The sequence below is a fragment of the Ursus arctos genome, unplaced genomic scaffold (assembly GCF_023065955.2).
Source record: "Ursus arctos isolate Adak ecotype North America unplaced genomic scaffold, UrsArc2.0 scaffold_19, whole genome shotgun sequence".
NCBI classification, from domain to species: domain Eukaryota; kingdom Metazoa; phylum Chordata; class Mammalia; order Carnivora; family Ursidae; genus Ursus; species Ursus arctos.
The window spans coordinates 5,686,981-5,702,261 of NW_026622863.1; the positions used below are offsets into that span (position 1 = coordinate 5,686,981).

At 38.0% G+C, this 15,281-nt stretch overlaps 1 protein-coding gene across 8 annotated transcripts in view; it reads right to left on the reverse strand.

Annotated features, from left to right (window-relative positions):
- Positions 1 to 14,580, reverse strand: part of CUNH16orf87 (chromosome unknown C16orf87 homolog) — a 36,999-nt gene extending 22,419 nt beyond the window's left edge. For 6 of the 8 annotated variants that reach the window (XR_008960225.1, XR_008960223.1, XR_006408995.3 and 3 more), the window contains exons 1-2: positions 14,158 to 14,566; positions 8,265 to 8,361 (exon numbers count right to left, since the gene is read on the reverse strand). Coding sequence is in view for 2 of the 8 variants with exons in the window: in XM_026494693.4 (XP_026350478.1) it covers positions 8,265 to 8,361; positions 14,158 to 14,223 (163 nt within the window). In the remaining 6 variants the exon portion in view is untranslated. Of the gene's footprint in view, positions 1 to 8,264; positions 8,362 to 14,157 lie in introns of all 8 variants that reach the window. The other 2 variants (XR_007191006.2, XM_026494694.4) reach the window with 1 other exon arrangement.
- Between the last annotated feature and the right edge of the window lie 701 nt (positions 14,581 to 15,281).

Genomic DNA, 15,281 nt, shown 5'->3' on the forward strand with positions numbered 1-15,281 from the left:
AAATTTCCTGGAACATCAAAAAACAACAAAAAAAAAGAGAATAGGTGCAGTAAGTGAGGAGAAATGAAGGAAAGATCCAAGAAATCTAATACTCATCCATGACATAATTACTAATTGCCTACCCAATATTCATTCTCCTCCTCTCCATTAAGAACAGAATGTTCTGATCAAGAGGGCAACAGGTCCAGCTAAAATATATACATTCGAAGACCCTCCTGCAGATGAAGTCGCCATGGCATTTTGTTCTGGCCAATGACAAATAAGTGGAATTGGGTAACGTTTCCAGCACAATTTTTTTTTAAGGGGGTAAAAGCATAGCTGGCATGTCCCTTTGTCCCTTTGCCCTTCCCTCTTCTTCTTGGAATGCTTAAGGGATGTCTGGAGGTACAATAGCTACCTTGTAACAATGAGTATGAAAGCCAAATCTCAGGACAGAAGAAAGAGACCAACCTAGGTCCTTGATGATACCACTGAATCACTAGTCCTATAGTGCCAACTTCATCTTTCTTCACGAAATAGTGAAAAACCCCACAAACTATTTGTTTAATCCAGTGTCAGTCTCTGTGGATGGTAATCCTGATATATCATCCAACAAGTATGCAATCAGTATGCCAGGAGGAAGAGAAAAGAGAATGGGGAGAAAAGAAATAATAGGTAAAAATTGCTCTAAACTGAAGATCTGAAATCTCAGATGGAAAGGAAGAATGAGAATGACATTTAAATGTGAGTACAGGGCTCCCGGGCGGCTCAGTCGGTTAAGTGTCCGACTCTTGGTTTCGGCTCAGGTCATGGTCTCAGGGTTGTGAGATCCAGCCCCACGATGCATTCCATGCTCTGCACGGAGTCTGCTTGTGACTGTTTCTCTCCCTCCACCTCTGCCCTTCCCCGTACTTGCATGTGCACATCCACACTCTCTAAAATAAATAAATCTTTAAAAATAAACAAGTATATGTGAATACACAGTAAAGGCCTTCCACACAATGGAAAACAGGAAATGTATGACCACATACCTTCTATGAAAAAAATTTTTCCAGGTCTGAAACAACTTTCTGGAAATTTTATTTCAGAAATAAAAACACATGAGTTAAAAAAAAAAAATGGTAGTGAAGAAAAATGGGATTATCCTAAGAGTACAAAGGAAAGAAATCTTAGTATGACAGCTATGCAGCAGACCTAAAATCAGTTAGTCATAATTAGAAGTCAGAAGGTTCTACAAAAAAGTCTTAAAAATGAATATACTCATCATTTTATAAACTATATGATTAACAACTTAAAAGTACAGGCACAGAGGTAAATAAAGGTATGCATTCTTCCATCAAAGGCAAAATAAAAACCTAAAGCCATGTCCCATATATGAATGTATAGCAATTTTAAGTGATTAGCAGGTAAGAAACAGTGTTTTCCGAAACAAAACAAAACAAAACAAAACAAAACAAAACAAAAAGAAACCAAAAACAAACGTGCACTGTTAGGTAATTGAGAACTGAGGATCACTTACTACTGAATTAATGTTCAACCACTGGGTTTATAAAAAGTACTGACAATTGGCAATAATCATTTCACTTTTCTCTCTTAACTAAAAGTGAGTATGTCATTTATAGACTTCTTAGCTTATTTACCAGCCTTTGCCTGTTAATTTATCTTAGACAATAATTTGAAAAGTTTAGGTTTAATTTTTTAATGTTTTTTTTTCTTCCTCCAATTAAAAGTGAGGAGGTTTTTATCTGACTAAACTTAATCTAAAACTCAGATCCGGGGCGCCTGGGTGGCACAGTGGTTAAGCGTCTGCCTTCGGCTCAGGGCGTGATCCTGGCGTTATGGGATCGAGCCCCACATCAGGCTCCTCCGCTATGAGCCTGCTTCTTCCTCTCCCACTCCCCCTGCTTGTGTTCCCTCTCTCGCTGGCTGTCTCGATCTCTGTCAAATAAATAAATAAAATCTTTAAAAAAATAAAAATAAAAATAAAAATAAAACTCAGATCCACTGAGAAACATACAGTTAAACACTAATAAGCGATTTCAATTTCTTACTGTTTTATATCTTTTTTCTTACCTTTAGAGGAAGTCTTTTATGAACTAGTATGTCATTTAGAACTTCAGATTCCTTTTTCCTTACAGTTTTTATAATTAAAATCTTAAAAGGAAAAAGGTATACCCATAATTATTAAATGCAAAATGGCACCCTTGATGTCACAAAACACCTGGAATAGCCATCAGAAAAAACAAATTTAGGGGTGCCTGGGTGGCTGAGCTGGTTAAGCGTCCAACTCTTGATTTCGGCTCAGGTCATGATCTCAGGTTGGTGATACTGAATCCCCCGTAGTGGGCTCTGCGCTCAGCAGGGAGTCTGCTTGCCTCTCTCCCTTTGGTCCTCCCCCAACTCTCTCTCAAATTAAAAAATAAATAAAATATTTTTAAAAAGAAAGAAAGAAAAAGAAAAACCAAATTTAAACATTTGGAACAAAGCAGAGTTTGTTCTCACCAAAAACGGTTTCTGTCAGAATTTGGTGACTGATCAAATATTTGAATAGTGTTCAAGGTTTGGTCTATAGTACAGATACTCTCAATTTTAGGAAATACAGTATTTCCTTTAATCCCATTTTAATTTTATTTTTTATTTTTTAAAAGATTTTATTTTTAAGTAATCTCTACACCCAATGATGGGCTCGAACTTACAACCGCAAGAACAAAAGCCACATGTTCCACTGAATGAGCCAGCCAGGAGCCCCTTCCTCAATCTCTTTTTAATGGGGCGCCTGGGTGGCTCAGTTGTTAAGCATCTGCCTTCGGCTCAGGTCACCGACCCCAGCGTTCTGGGATCCAGCCCCGCATGGAGCCCCGCACTGGGCTCCCTACTCAGCGGGAAGCCTGCTTCTCCCTCTCTCACTCCCCCTGCTTGTGTTCCCTCTCTCGCTGCCTCTCTCTCTGTCAAATAAATAAATAAAACCTTAAAAAAAAAAAAAGAAATTGCTTCAAATTGACAGTTTAGGACTTAATCTCAAGGCTATTTTTTTAAACTCTTAGGCAATCATTCAATTTAGAAATGAAATCCTATATGAACAAGACAATTAATTTTTAAAGATTTATCTGCATTTAATACTGGCCCCCCAAAGAGAGTAAAAGAAACAACACATATCTAACTCATTTGGAAAGTTGTCAAAGAATTATTAATTGCCTCGAGGTTCTATGCACTCGTACAAAATACTGAGCATTTCTTAATACAGATTTATTTGTAACACTCATCTCTTCCCCTCACCAAAATTTAAAAACTTTAAAAAATCCTTTAATTTCCATAATAAATTTTGTTTATTTAAATGTATTTTCAGCTAGACAAAGTTCTATACAGGTCTAGTGTCCTACCTCCCTATTTCTACCGTGTTATCAAGATACACAGATAATATATTTGAAAAATGTGAGTTTTGAGCAATTCAAGCTTAGATAAATCTGACTTGACTATTTTCCTCCTACATGTCACAAAGTTACAAAAGAAATTTCAACCCACTGAAATTTAAAATTATCTTTTATAGCTTTGATTTCACTTTTAAAATAAGTGCAATCTGAACTTCACAGATGGCTCTCTTTCTTGTTTTAAATGTTTAATTATGTAAGTAAAAGTCTTCCTTGATTCCTCCCTCGTTATTTAGTGATCTATCCATGTATGTGTTACATGTAGAAATAATTTTGTGGGGTCTTAAAAGCAAATGGAAAATAGAACAACCACATGATACAGCAATTTTACTTCTGGGTATTTATCCAAAGAAAATGAAAATACTAACTCGAAAAGATATATGCACCCCATGTCCACTGCAGCATTATTTACAATAGCCAAAATATGAAAACAACTTAAATGTCTGCTGATGGATGAATGGATAAAGGTAATGTGGAGTTTTATTCAGCCATTTCATTGCCATTTTCGACAACATGGATGGATCTTGAGAGCATTACGCTAAGTGTTATGTCAGACAGAGAAAGATTAAATACCATATGACCTCATTTATATGTGGAATCTTAAAAAACAAAACGGAGCTCACAAGGAATAGAGAACAGACTGGTGGTTGCCAGAGAAGAGAGCTGGGCTGGGGGGGGGGGGGGGATAAGATGGGGGAAGGGGGTTCAAAAGTACAAACTTTTTTTTTTTTTTAAGATTTTATTTATGTATTTGACAGAGAGAGACAGCCAGTGAGAGAGGGAACACAAGCGGGGAGAGTGGAGAGGAAGAAGCAGGCTCCCAGCGGAGGAGCCTGATGTGGGGCTCAATCCCAGGACTCAGGGATCACGCCCTGAGCCAAAGGCAGACGCTTAACAATAGAGCCACCCAGGCGCCCCCAAAAGTACAAACTTCTAATTATAATATTAATAAGTCACGATTGTGTAACACACAGCATGGTGACTATAGTTAATAATACTGTATTGCATATTTGAAAGTTGCTAAGAGGACATTTTAAAAGTTCTCATTATAAGAAAAAAAAATGTTGTAAAACAAATGAATTCACGCGAGTATTGTTTTGTACTTTTCCTTAAATTAACTTTGTTTTAGAGATTTTTCCATGTCAGTACATAAAAATCTGCATCATTCTCTCTGATTAGCACATACTGTTGTTCCCTAAAAGATGTACCCTACTTAACCATTCCCCTACCAATGATATTTGGCTTAACTTTCTGCTATTATAAACTTTCTGCTTCTAAGTCCTAATAAATATTTCACTGTGTATTAAAAATAACTGTATCTTCAGGATACATACCTATTGATAAAAAGTCTAGATTCTAGGCTATGTGCATTTAAAACTTTTAGCAACTACTGTCAGACTGTTCTACTGTGCTGACTTACAACCTCGCCACTAGTATGAGACTTCGGATTCTGCTATACTCATAAAAGCACTTGGAAATCCTTTAAATTTTTGTCAGAATGTGGGTAAAAGAATGGTATTGTAATTAAACTGCATTTCCCTGATTATTAGTGAAGTTCATTATCTTTCCAGGCATGTATTATCCATTTTCATTTTTTCTTTATAAATTCTCTAAAACTGAAATGTTCTGGATCCCACTGACAATGTTCAAGGACTTGATAAACTATTAGAGAGATTTTAAAAATTATGTACTCATCTCCCACATACTACGAACTGGATAAGGCGAATCTTACTTTCAAGAAGCTTAATTGTAGAAATGAATATTTGAGTAACTATAACATACTAAACTTTGTTTACATTAGCCATATTCATCTGTACTTCAATCCTCTATCTAAGGTTTACACTATAAGTCTATCTTAAACTCAAGTAAATAGCAGCTGTCACAGAGGTTAATTAACTTGTTAGAGAGTGACAAAACTGGAATCTGAATCTGAGGTCAAGGTTTCCAACCCCCATGTCTGTACTATCCCAAACTGTTCTCCAGGCTTTGAATACCTTCTCCTTTAAACTCTTTCCTCCTTTAGTTTCTATGGCACAGTCTACTCCTGATGTTCCTCCATCCTTTGAAACTATTTTTTCTGTTTCTTTTGCTGGTTCCTCTTCCTCCTCCAGGGAATTTCTAGGCTTTCATGTCTCATCTTTACTTCAAGGTCACAAGACCACTCTCATTAAACAACAGAACCTTAGGAAATTCCAAATGTAAAATAAGAATGAACTGCTTCTTACTCATCACCACGACTTATGTAACACTGGTTCTTCTCCTACAGCTGACATGTACATGTACACCTTCTCAGTTGACCTAACTCCCTAATAACCTCCACCCTTTTAAGATTGGTGTTTGCCAGAGTTCAGTCGCTGAACCTCCTCTTCCTACTCTACCAACCCTCTCGGCACAAGCTCATCCATTTCTATGAGATCAACTACCATGTATTCACTGATGGCTCAAGGGATTTAGCGCCAGTTGAGGCTATTGCCTGGGCGTTACACTATATGTCAAAGTGGGGAAAAAAATCCACATGGATGATATTTCATAACCACACTCAAAACTTAATTCTTCACCTTTCCCTCAAAACTTGTCTTCCTTTTTATATTCCCTTTCTAACCAGTAACCCAAATCATTGCGAGTAATTGTAAAATTCTTCCCTCTGGTTCAAGTGATTCTGACTCCTTAATACTTGCAGCATCTGTCCCTTCTCTCTGGGTTGGGTTTCTTTATCTGATTTCTCACCTGAACCATTGGTATATAGAAGAACTTGAAAATATTTGTTGAATAAAAAAACACACCTGTCCTGCTAAGGGCACAAACCATGTCTTATTCATTTTGGAGACCTGAAACTCAGTTGACAAGCCACCCCAGATATCTAGGGTTCTCATACCTGAATCAAACTCTTAGGGAATAAGACCCAGGCACCCATTTTTAACAAGCTCTCTGAATGATTTCTATATATCTTAACCAAGCAAAGTCGTGATTCTCATAATGAAAGGGAACAAACTCAAACAAAGGCAGAAATGGAATTAAATAACTTTCTTGCCACTTCTATATAAACCTAGAATAAACAGACCTCTCACAGACGTAAATATAAATAATTCTTGAATCATCTGCTACTATAACCGAAGCACTCTCTAACCCAGCATTCTCACTCAGTTAACACACTGCAATAGCCCACTTCTATCTTGTATTCCCAACAAACTATTCTCTAGACAGCAGCCAAAATGGAATTTCTGAAAGGCAGATCCAAGCATGCTACCTACCCCTCATTCCATCCCACATCCTAGGAATAGTCTGTCCTCATATTTTAAGAACAAAATCCAAAACTTCTTACTCCGGGTTACAAAGCCCTACACAATCTGGCCTCTGCCTATCCCTCTGGCCTCATCTCCCACACTACCCTGCTCTTACTGTCAACACGGCAACCACACAGGCCTTTTTGTTCTTAAAATATACCAAACTTTTTCCAGCCCTAAAATTTTTGCATTTGCTATTTCATCTGTCAAGAATGTTCTTCTCCTTGATCTTATCATAGCTAGCCCCTTGTTTCAATTCAGCTTCAGTTTAAATGTCCCTTCTCAGAGTGGCTTTCTCCAATCACTCAATCAAAAGTAGTCTTCTAGTCACATGCTAGGACAGCAATCTATTTTAATTTCCTACAAGGCATTTATCACAAGCTGGTATTCTCCCTGTTTATTTGTTCATTGTCTATGTCATGCCTATAAGAATGTAAGCTCCATAACAGCAGTGAACCTGCCTTGACAGTGTATTCATTCATTACTTTATGCCCAAGCCTTAGAACAGTGCCTAGCATACAGCAGGTACTCAAAATTTATTTGTAATCAATCTACTCTTATTTGGAGATCATCACTGTTCTGATTTTATCTAAGGATAAACAACAAAATTTCACCTTTTTGAATTTCAAAATTCAATCCTTTGACTAAATCCAATTGGTCTACACTAATGGGAAAGTAAAATTCCAAAAAAAGTATTTTTTAGATATTCTAAATCAGAGAATTATAAAAAATAACCAATATGTCTAAAAATTATATTCATATCAAAATCAAGTTATATTTTTCCAGTCACTAGTTCAAAAAAATTTTGTAAGTCGTTATAAATTTTACTAGCACTGAGGAGGATAAAACCAAATGTCCATTAACCAGTGAATGGATAAACAAATTGTGGTATATCCTTATAAAGAACACGACTAAGCATTAAAAAGGATTTAATTCTTACTGATACACACAACGATATGGCTGAATCTTAAATTATGCTCAATGAAAGAAGCCAGGCAAAAAAAAGAGTACATATTGTATGATTCTATTTATATATAAAGTTCTAGAAATAATGACAGATAGCACATCAGTGGTTATCTGGGGGTGGGGGTAGCATGGAGAAGTAACAAAGGGGAACTAGAAAACTTTTGGAAATGATGAACATTGTTCATTATCTTGATTGTGGTGACTGGTGTAATCATAGGACAAAACATATCAAACTGTACACTTTAAATATGTGCGATTTATTGAATGTCAATTATACCTTAATTAAACTAGTTCTTTATTTTTAGAAATCAGATCAGATCAGATCACTCCCTTGCTTAAAACCCTTCAATGGCTCTCCATCCTCCAATAATAAAAAAAAGAAAATTTGCTGTAAGATTTACCAGCATTATAAGGAAGTTAACATTTAAATGGAATGAGGAGCAAACTAATATCATAGGTGATTTACAACAGCTAATAAAAACCACAGGCATACTTCAAAAGGTTTTAATTTTTAACTTCAACAAAGATGTAAATAATATATTGACAAAAAATTAATTTTACACTTCTAAATTGAAAAGCTAAATATGTGGTAAACTCTCAAAATTACCTGTAGAAGGTGGTGACTTCTCTGGGTGTTTCGCATTTAAAAGTTTTCTGCTAATAAATATGTAACCACAGGGACAAGATTTACATGCAACAGGAACCTGTACAAAAATAAGAAAAAGTGTATTATTACTATTTTTCTATTAAACTTAGCAGTGTGTAGGTAGTCTCCTGAACTGAATGATAAATTACCAAAGTAGGAATCACAGATTTATCAAAATCTCACCTCCTTACAACAAACTGAGACTGGTATTGTGTCCTATACATCTTCACATTCTCCTAATGCTTTACAACACCATGTATATAGAAAATGCATGATAAACATGTGCTGATGGGAGGGACCAATAGAAAGCCATAACAAAATCAGAACAAGGGAAAATATGTGGAAAAATGGTAGTATTTCCTAAAATATCTGTTTGATAGCAGTTATTAACACCAACTGGAAAAGGGAGCATGGTTGGGAAGTAAAGTAACGCCAGCGTAAGAATGAGGGCCCAAATGGAATAATGAGAATGGAAATGAAGAAAAGGTAGATGTGCCAGACCTATTTTCAAAAGGGGAAAATACTTCCACTATTTTCCCAAAGAGAACAAAAACACTAATTTGAAAAGAAACACGCCTTTAGGTTTATTGCAGCATTATTTATAATAGCCAAGATATGGAAGCAACCCAAGTGTCCATCCATAGACAAATGGATGAAGACGTGGATACACACACACACACACACACACACACACACACTGGAATATTATTCAGACATAAAAAAGAATGAGATTTTTGCCAGATGCAACATGGATGGATCTAGAAAATATTATGCTAAGTGAAGTAAGTCAGAAACAGACAAATATCATACAATTTCACTTGTATGTGAAATCTAAAAAACAAAACTAATGAACAAACAAAAGCAGAAACAGACCCATAGATACAGAGAACAAACTGATGGCCCCTTGGGGGTGGGTGGGTAGAGGAATGGGCAAAATGGGTGAAGGGAAGTGGAAGGCACAGGTTCCTAATTATAGAATAAGTCACTGCGCTGAAAGGTAGAGCACAGGGAATACAGTCAGTGGTACTGGAATAGCCTTGTATGGTGACAGACAGTAGTTACATTTATGGTGAGCATAGCATAACCTATTGGGTTGTCAAAACACTACGTTGCACGCCTGAAACTAATGTAACTTGTATGCCAATCATACTTTCCTTAAAATAAAATTTTTTAAAGGGAAAGTACTGAAAATGACTCTGGTTCTAATATGAGAGGGCAAGATGCCAATTACCACTGACAAAAAAAGAACAGTTTACAACAACTACTTTGTGGGGCAAAAGCATAGCACAAACAAAAGAGAATGTAGGAGGAGTCAAGATCTAGGATCTTTCAGTCTCAGCTCCAGGAAGGACATTGGATAAAACACTTAAGCTCTTCAAACTTCTGTTTCTAAATGTGTAAATTACAAGTAGCTCCTTTCTCTATTTCAAGTCTATAATGATTTTCAAAAGCCAAATGTTATTAAAAATTATTTTAAAAATGTTTTGATTTCTCCACAATCATTTCACTAATATTAACTTTAATGATCCTTGAAATCAAGACATGTTCACCAAAAACAAGAAATTAATCTCAACAAGAAGTATTTTATGGCCAGAAAATTCCAATTCACTTTGTAAGATAAATTCCATTTGCCCATTGCTCTGCTTGTGTAAAAGTTTAGTTACAATTATAAAGCTTTTTATCCGGGGCGCCTGGGTGGCTCAGTCAGTTAAGTGGCTGACTCCTGATTTTGGATTGGGTCATGATCTCGGGGTCCTGGGATTGAGCCCTGCACAGGGCTCCATGATCAGTGGGGAGTCTGCTTGAGGATTCTCTCTCCCTCTACCCTTCCCCCCACTTGAGTGCATGCTCTCTCTAAAAGAAAGGAAAGAAAGAAAGAAAGAAAGTAAGAAAGAAAGAAAGAAAGAAAGAAAGAAAGAAAGAAAGATTTTTATCCATGTATATAAAGAATGCTTCATAGTCTGAAATATAAATACTTGATCTAATTAGGCTAAATTAGTATTTGGCAGAATTCTTTTTCTTCGCATAAAAATACTGAACAAAGGATCTCTAGTTTGCATTTAAGAAAAATAACAATGAATCCTATAAAAAAATAATCAAACTCCAGATAGGTCAAATAGCATGCTTTTTAAGAATGTGATAAGATTCTTTCATGCCAGGACAGAATATGAAATGTTACATTTTTTAATACTGTAAAATGCACCCAAAATAGATGTTTGTCATTTTAAAAATTTCACATCTTCATAGAAACTAAACTCAAAGGTACTGACTCATTTCCTTTATACCTACACACATCATTAAGTACATTCACTGTAATATAAATTGTTTTAAATTAATGTTATCCAAAAAACACAGAAACATGATGTTCTTATTCAAAAGATCCTTTGCTACTTGGCAAGTATTTTCTTCCAGCTACTAAAACTGAACAAACTTAAATTTAGGTCTTGTCTTATATACAAGAAAAATACACCAACGCATATCCTAAATTAACAGAGGGCTGCACTTAGGTATCTGAGACACGTACATAAGGCTTTGGGATGAAAGAATGAACAAACACTAATTGATAGGCTGATTTTCACTTAGAGAGTGTTTTATTATCAAGAAACATTTATGTGCCTCAGCTAAGTCATCCTAAAGTTCCTTTTAAAATGGAAAGTTCCTTCTCCCAAACACAACCTTGAAAAAATACAACCAACCACTACCACAACCCAAATCCTAGAAAAAGAATTATTAAAGAGGGTGGACTTCAGTAATACTAATCTCTTTACAGTATATCCTGGTTTTCAAACAAAAAACCCACATTTCCTTCAAATTTCAGTGTAATGCCAAGCATGAAACTAAGGAAAGTTCTAATGCTATACTCTCAGGATTTTAAAATAGAAAAAAAAAAAAACCCAAAGTTTTGTTAATTGATGACTTATTTTTCATCAATTTATCCCTTGAAAAGTACATTAGGTTGTTTTTATGTTTACAAGTAGAACGGCTACAAACAAGTTTTTAAAAAAGGGTAAAAAAAAGTGCAAGAAACAAGATCCTGGTCTACGTTGTTTCACTGATTTTTAGAAGTTCAAAATAACCACATTACAGAGAACTCATTTACATTCTTGCTGCTGACAGAATCAAAGTGCCCTACAGTAGACATGTTTGCAACACATAAAATTTCCTATAAATAGAAAAAAAAAGCTGCTCTATTTAAAAAAATAAGGCAAAAACAGAAACATACACAAAAGATAACTAGACAACTAACAAGAATCTTGAATATTACTACATACAAAATGGTTCAGTAATTTAAGCTACTGGATGTGAAACCTCTCGAAAATGAAAAGTATTGTGGTTTAGATGTTTCAGAACGGTATTTTCAACGCAGACATGTAAAGGGGGTGTTATAAAACAACTGAAAATCTAGGTCTTTCTTGTTTGCTGATCTCTACCTGTTTTTAAACCTACACACACAGACACAGAACATATGTAAATCTATTTAACTGGTACAATCTCCTCAAACTTTAAAGATTTTACATATCCAAAAGTTTATAAACTATACCTAAGTTCTATTTTAATATTCATCACACAACTTAGAATAACAGTAATCTAATGATGTTTAAAAAATGGCTTTCTGGATTATAATTTTTTTCTCATTTATAAGAAGCTCATACTTTCCAATAATTAGAAAGCTAAAATTAGTCTTTTATTTCCTTCAAACAAGTTACACATAGTAAAAGATAAATCAAATTTAAGAATCACCAAAAGTTTTAATTAGTCCCTATGTGTATTATATTCTCTTAAATACAATAAAGAACAAAACCAACATTCTAAATTACGTAGTAGCTTGCTATGGACTGAATTGTGTCGTCCCCCTCCTCCCAAATTCATATGTTGAAGCCCTAACCCCCAGTCTGAAAGTATTTGGAGGTTAGATAATCAGGTTTAAAGTCATGGTGGTGGGGCCCTTAGGATGAGATTAGCGGTCTTACAAGAAGGGACCCAGAAAGCTCTCTCTCTGCCAGATCTCGACTTCCAGCCTCCAGAACTGTAAGAAAATAAACTTCTATTGTTTGAGCCACTGAACCTATGGTATTTTGTTATAGCAGCTGGGGAGGCGGGAGGATGTGTTGTGTGTGTATAACAAAATTAATATATGTTTCCAAATAAAATGTTGAGCACATTTTGTTGAACAATTACAGGGACTCCTAACAAGTTATTGTCCTTTCCTTTTTCTTTAACCAGGATATTAAAAACAGGTTACTTTTCCCAAAAGATTACTTTATGCCAAGTAAAACAAGGTCAAGCTTTGCAATAACTTGCACCCTACAGAAACTGGAATGCATAAAGCATAACATGTAAACCTTATACTTCAGCACAGTTAATTGGAACAAATGGAAATGATTTAAATATTGATATAATCTCCTGCAAAGAGACTTAAATCACAAAGTCCAATTTTGTCAGAATTTAACAAATTCAGTTTAAGTGGTAAACTTAGTCAAATGGTAAGAATGGAAGTTTAACTCTACTTCAGCAAACATGACTAAATTGTTTTTATACTGCATACTCAATAAACTCATAATATCAATAAACTGTAATTCTCCTTGCACAATCTTCCTTCCTTGCATTTCTACCATAGCCCATAAAAGATACTGAATAAAACATGTAACATTTTCTTTTACAAGATTTGATCAAGGTACAAGATTGCTCTTAAAGAATGCACTGACATCAGCATGTTATTTTTTTTTAAAGTCTCCAGCCATTTCAAATTACTCCTGATTTAAAGAAAAAAAAAATTTTTTTTAAGAAAAGGGGAGGAGTGAGGTAGTCATTTTGAAAAAATTCTCTCAGTAGAAAAGAAAAAAATCACACCCAGATCTGCACACTGGCATGAAATAAGGGCCTTCGGATGGTTTTAATTCAGAGTTTTAACTCAATAGATTGTAAGGAACGTCCATTATTCCAGTAAAGAATGAGGCATGCATAAAACTAAGAAACAGTAAAATGATATTTTTTAATCACAGCTATGACACTATTAATTTTGTATAGAAAGAAGTCATTTAAAATTCATGAAACTACATATAAATTTTTTAAAAGATCATGAAGCAGAAACGCCAAATTTTTAACAGCGGATACGGCGGCGGGTGGGGGAAATGAGGAGCTCCCAGAAGGAAAGGGCTTCAATGGGGGCGTTACTCAATAATGTTCCACAAAAAAACAATGTAAAGATTCACGATTATATCCGTCAAAAATAAAAGAAATACATTTAGGAGGAAAAAAACGTCCAAATTTGAAACCATTGCATTGCGGCCCTTTTGTCATATTTAAGCGTCCGCCCAGGTCGCGGTGGGAACAGTTTTGGGGGACCACAGTATACATCTGATGGAAACAAAGCAACCCTGCGTGGCAGGAGCGGCTTTCGGAGCCAGGAGCCTGGACTCGGAGTTGGGCACCGTGGGCATTCTCGTCGGGCCAGAAGGGGGCTGAAGGGGCCGTGCTCGCCCACTTGGGCCACTGCCCCCTCACTCCCGCCGCTGTCACCCACAGCCGGCCGGGCGACTCTGGGAGGGTCCGGACTGGGCGCCCGGTCCACGCCAGACAAACCCACGCCTCCCTCCCGCGCCACGGGCCGCAGGACACACACGGTCGCCCGGCTAACGCCGCCAGGTGGGCACCGGCCGGACTGCGAACCCGGGAGTCTCCCTGGCATTCCCTCGGCTCAGCCCGGCCTCCCACCGGGCTCCCACCGCGGCCACCGAGCCCAAGGGCCAGACCACCCGGCGAGGCGGCCTCTCCACAGCCAATGGCCGCGGGCAACGGCCGCCCGCCCGCTCACCCGCCCCGCCGGCCCCCGGGCCAGGCCCTCGGCGCCCACCTGTTGGTCGCACTCGGGGCACGATTTGGTGGCCATCTTCACTTTCTTGGCTCGAGTTGCAGACATGCTCCTCTCCTGCAGCGGCGGCGGCAGCGGCGGCGGTGGCGGTAGCGGCGGCGGCGGCAGCTCCGGCTCCTCCCCTCGTACCTCAGCGGCCCAGCCTCCACCCGCCGGGTCCCCGCGGGCCAGACCTACGCTTGAACGGGAGCGCGCGCGCGTGCGCGAGCTCGCGCGGATTCTGCGAGCCGGAGGGGCGGGGCAGAGCGTGCGCCCGCAGCGGCCACGGGCCTCTCGCGCCTGCTCTGCGACGCGCTCCCACCCGCACCGCGCGGGTCCTCGAGCGCGTCCCGATTCTCACGAGAGGAGACTGTCTGAATCGTCCAGAGGCAAAATAGCAACGCCTTCTCTCGGCCCTGCGGACGGCGTGGGGGCGTGGTTTGGGCGGGACTCGGCTGTAACGGGCGTCAGGTTTGACCAACGAATGCACAGATAGGGCGGGTCGTGGTGCTGGACACGCCCTTTCCCCCGGGAGGAAGGAGAACGTGAGGGAAAGAGGTGAAAGGGAAAGCGCTTACGCAGGTCCTGGCATTTAATACACTTCAGTAAATGTTAGCAACTCTAATTATTGAGGAATTGTAATAGACACCTGCTGAGCCTGCTATATGCCAAGCCCTGGACTCGGCACTAAGACATGAAATTCAACGTTAAGTCAAATATTTATTGAAGGCCAGTTCTGCCAGACAAATGTGAATACTAGGAAATGCCTGCCCTCAAAAAATATCCAGACTAGTGTGGTACATGGCCTAACTAGAATACAGCAGAGCTGGGTTGTTGATGGGAAGAGTAAATCGGTTGACTATTTAGAGCTTTATATCAAAATTTAAAATCCTCTTGGCCTTTGACCTAGCCTTATAACCTAGCAATTCTGCCCCTAAGAATCTATGGAAAAGGTATTTTCCACCCTTACTCAAATCCATTTGTGCAAAGATGTTGCACTTTGTGGCACTACTTGTCAGAGCAAAATCAGAAACAACCCAGATGTCCAACAACAAATTGCGTGAGCAAATCAAGATAGGCATACAACAGAATATTGCTGCAGCTCTTTAAAAGAATGAGATAGATCT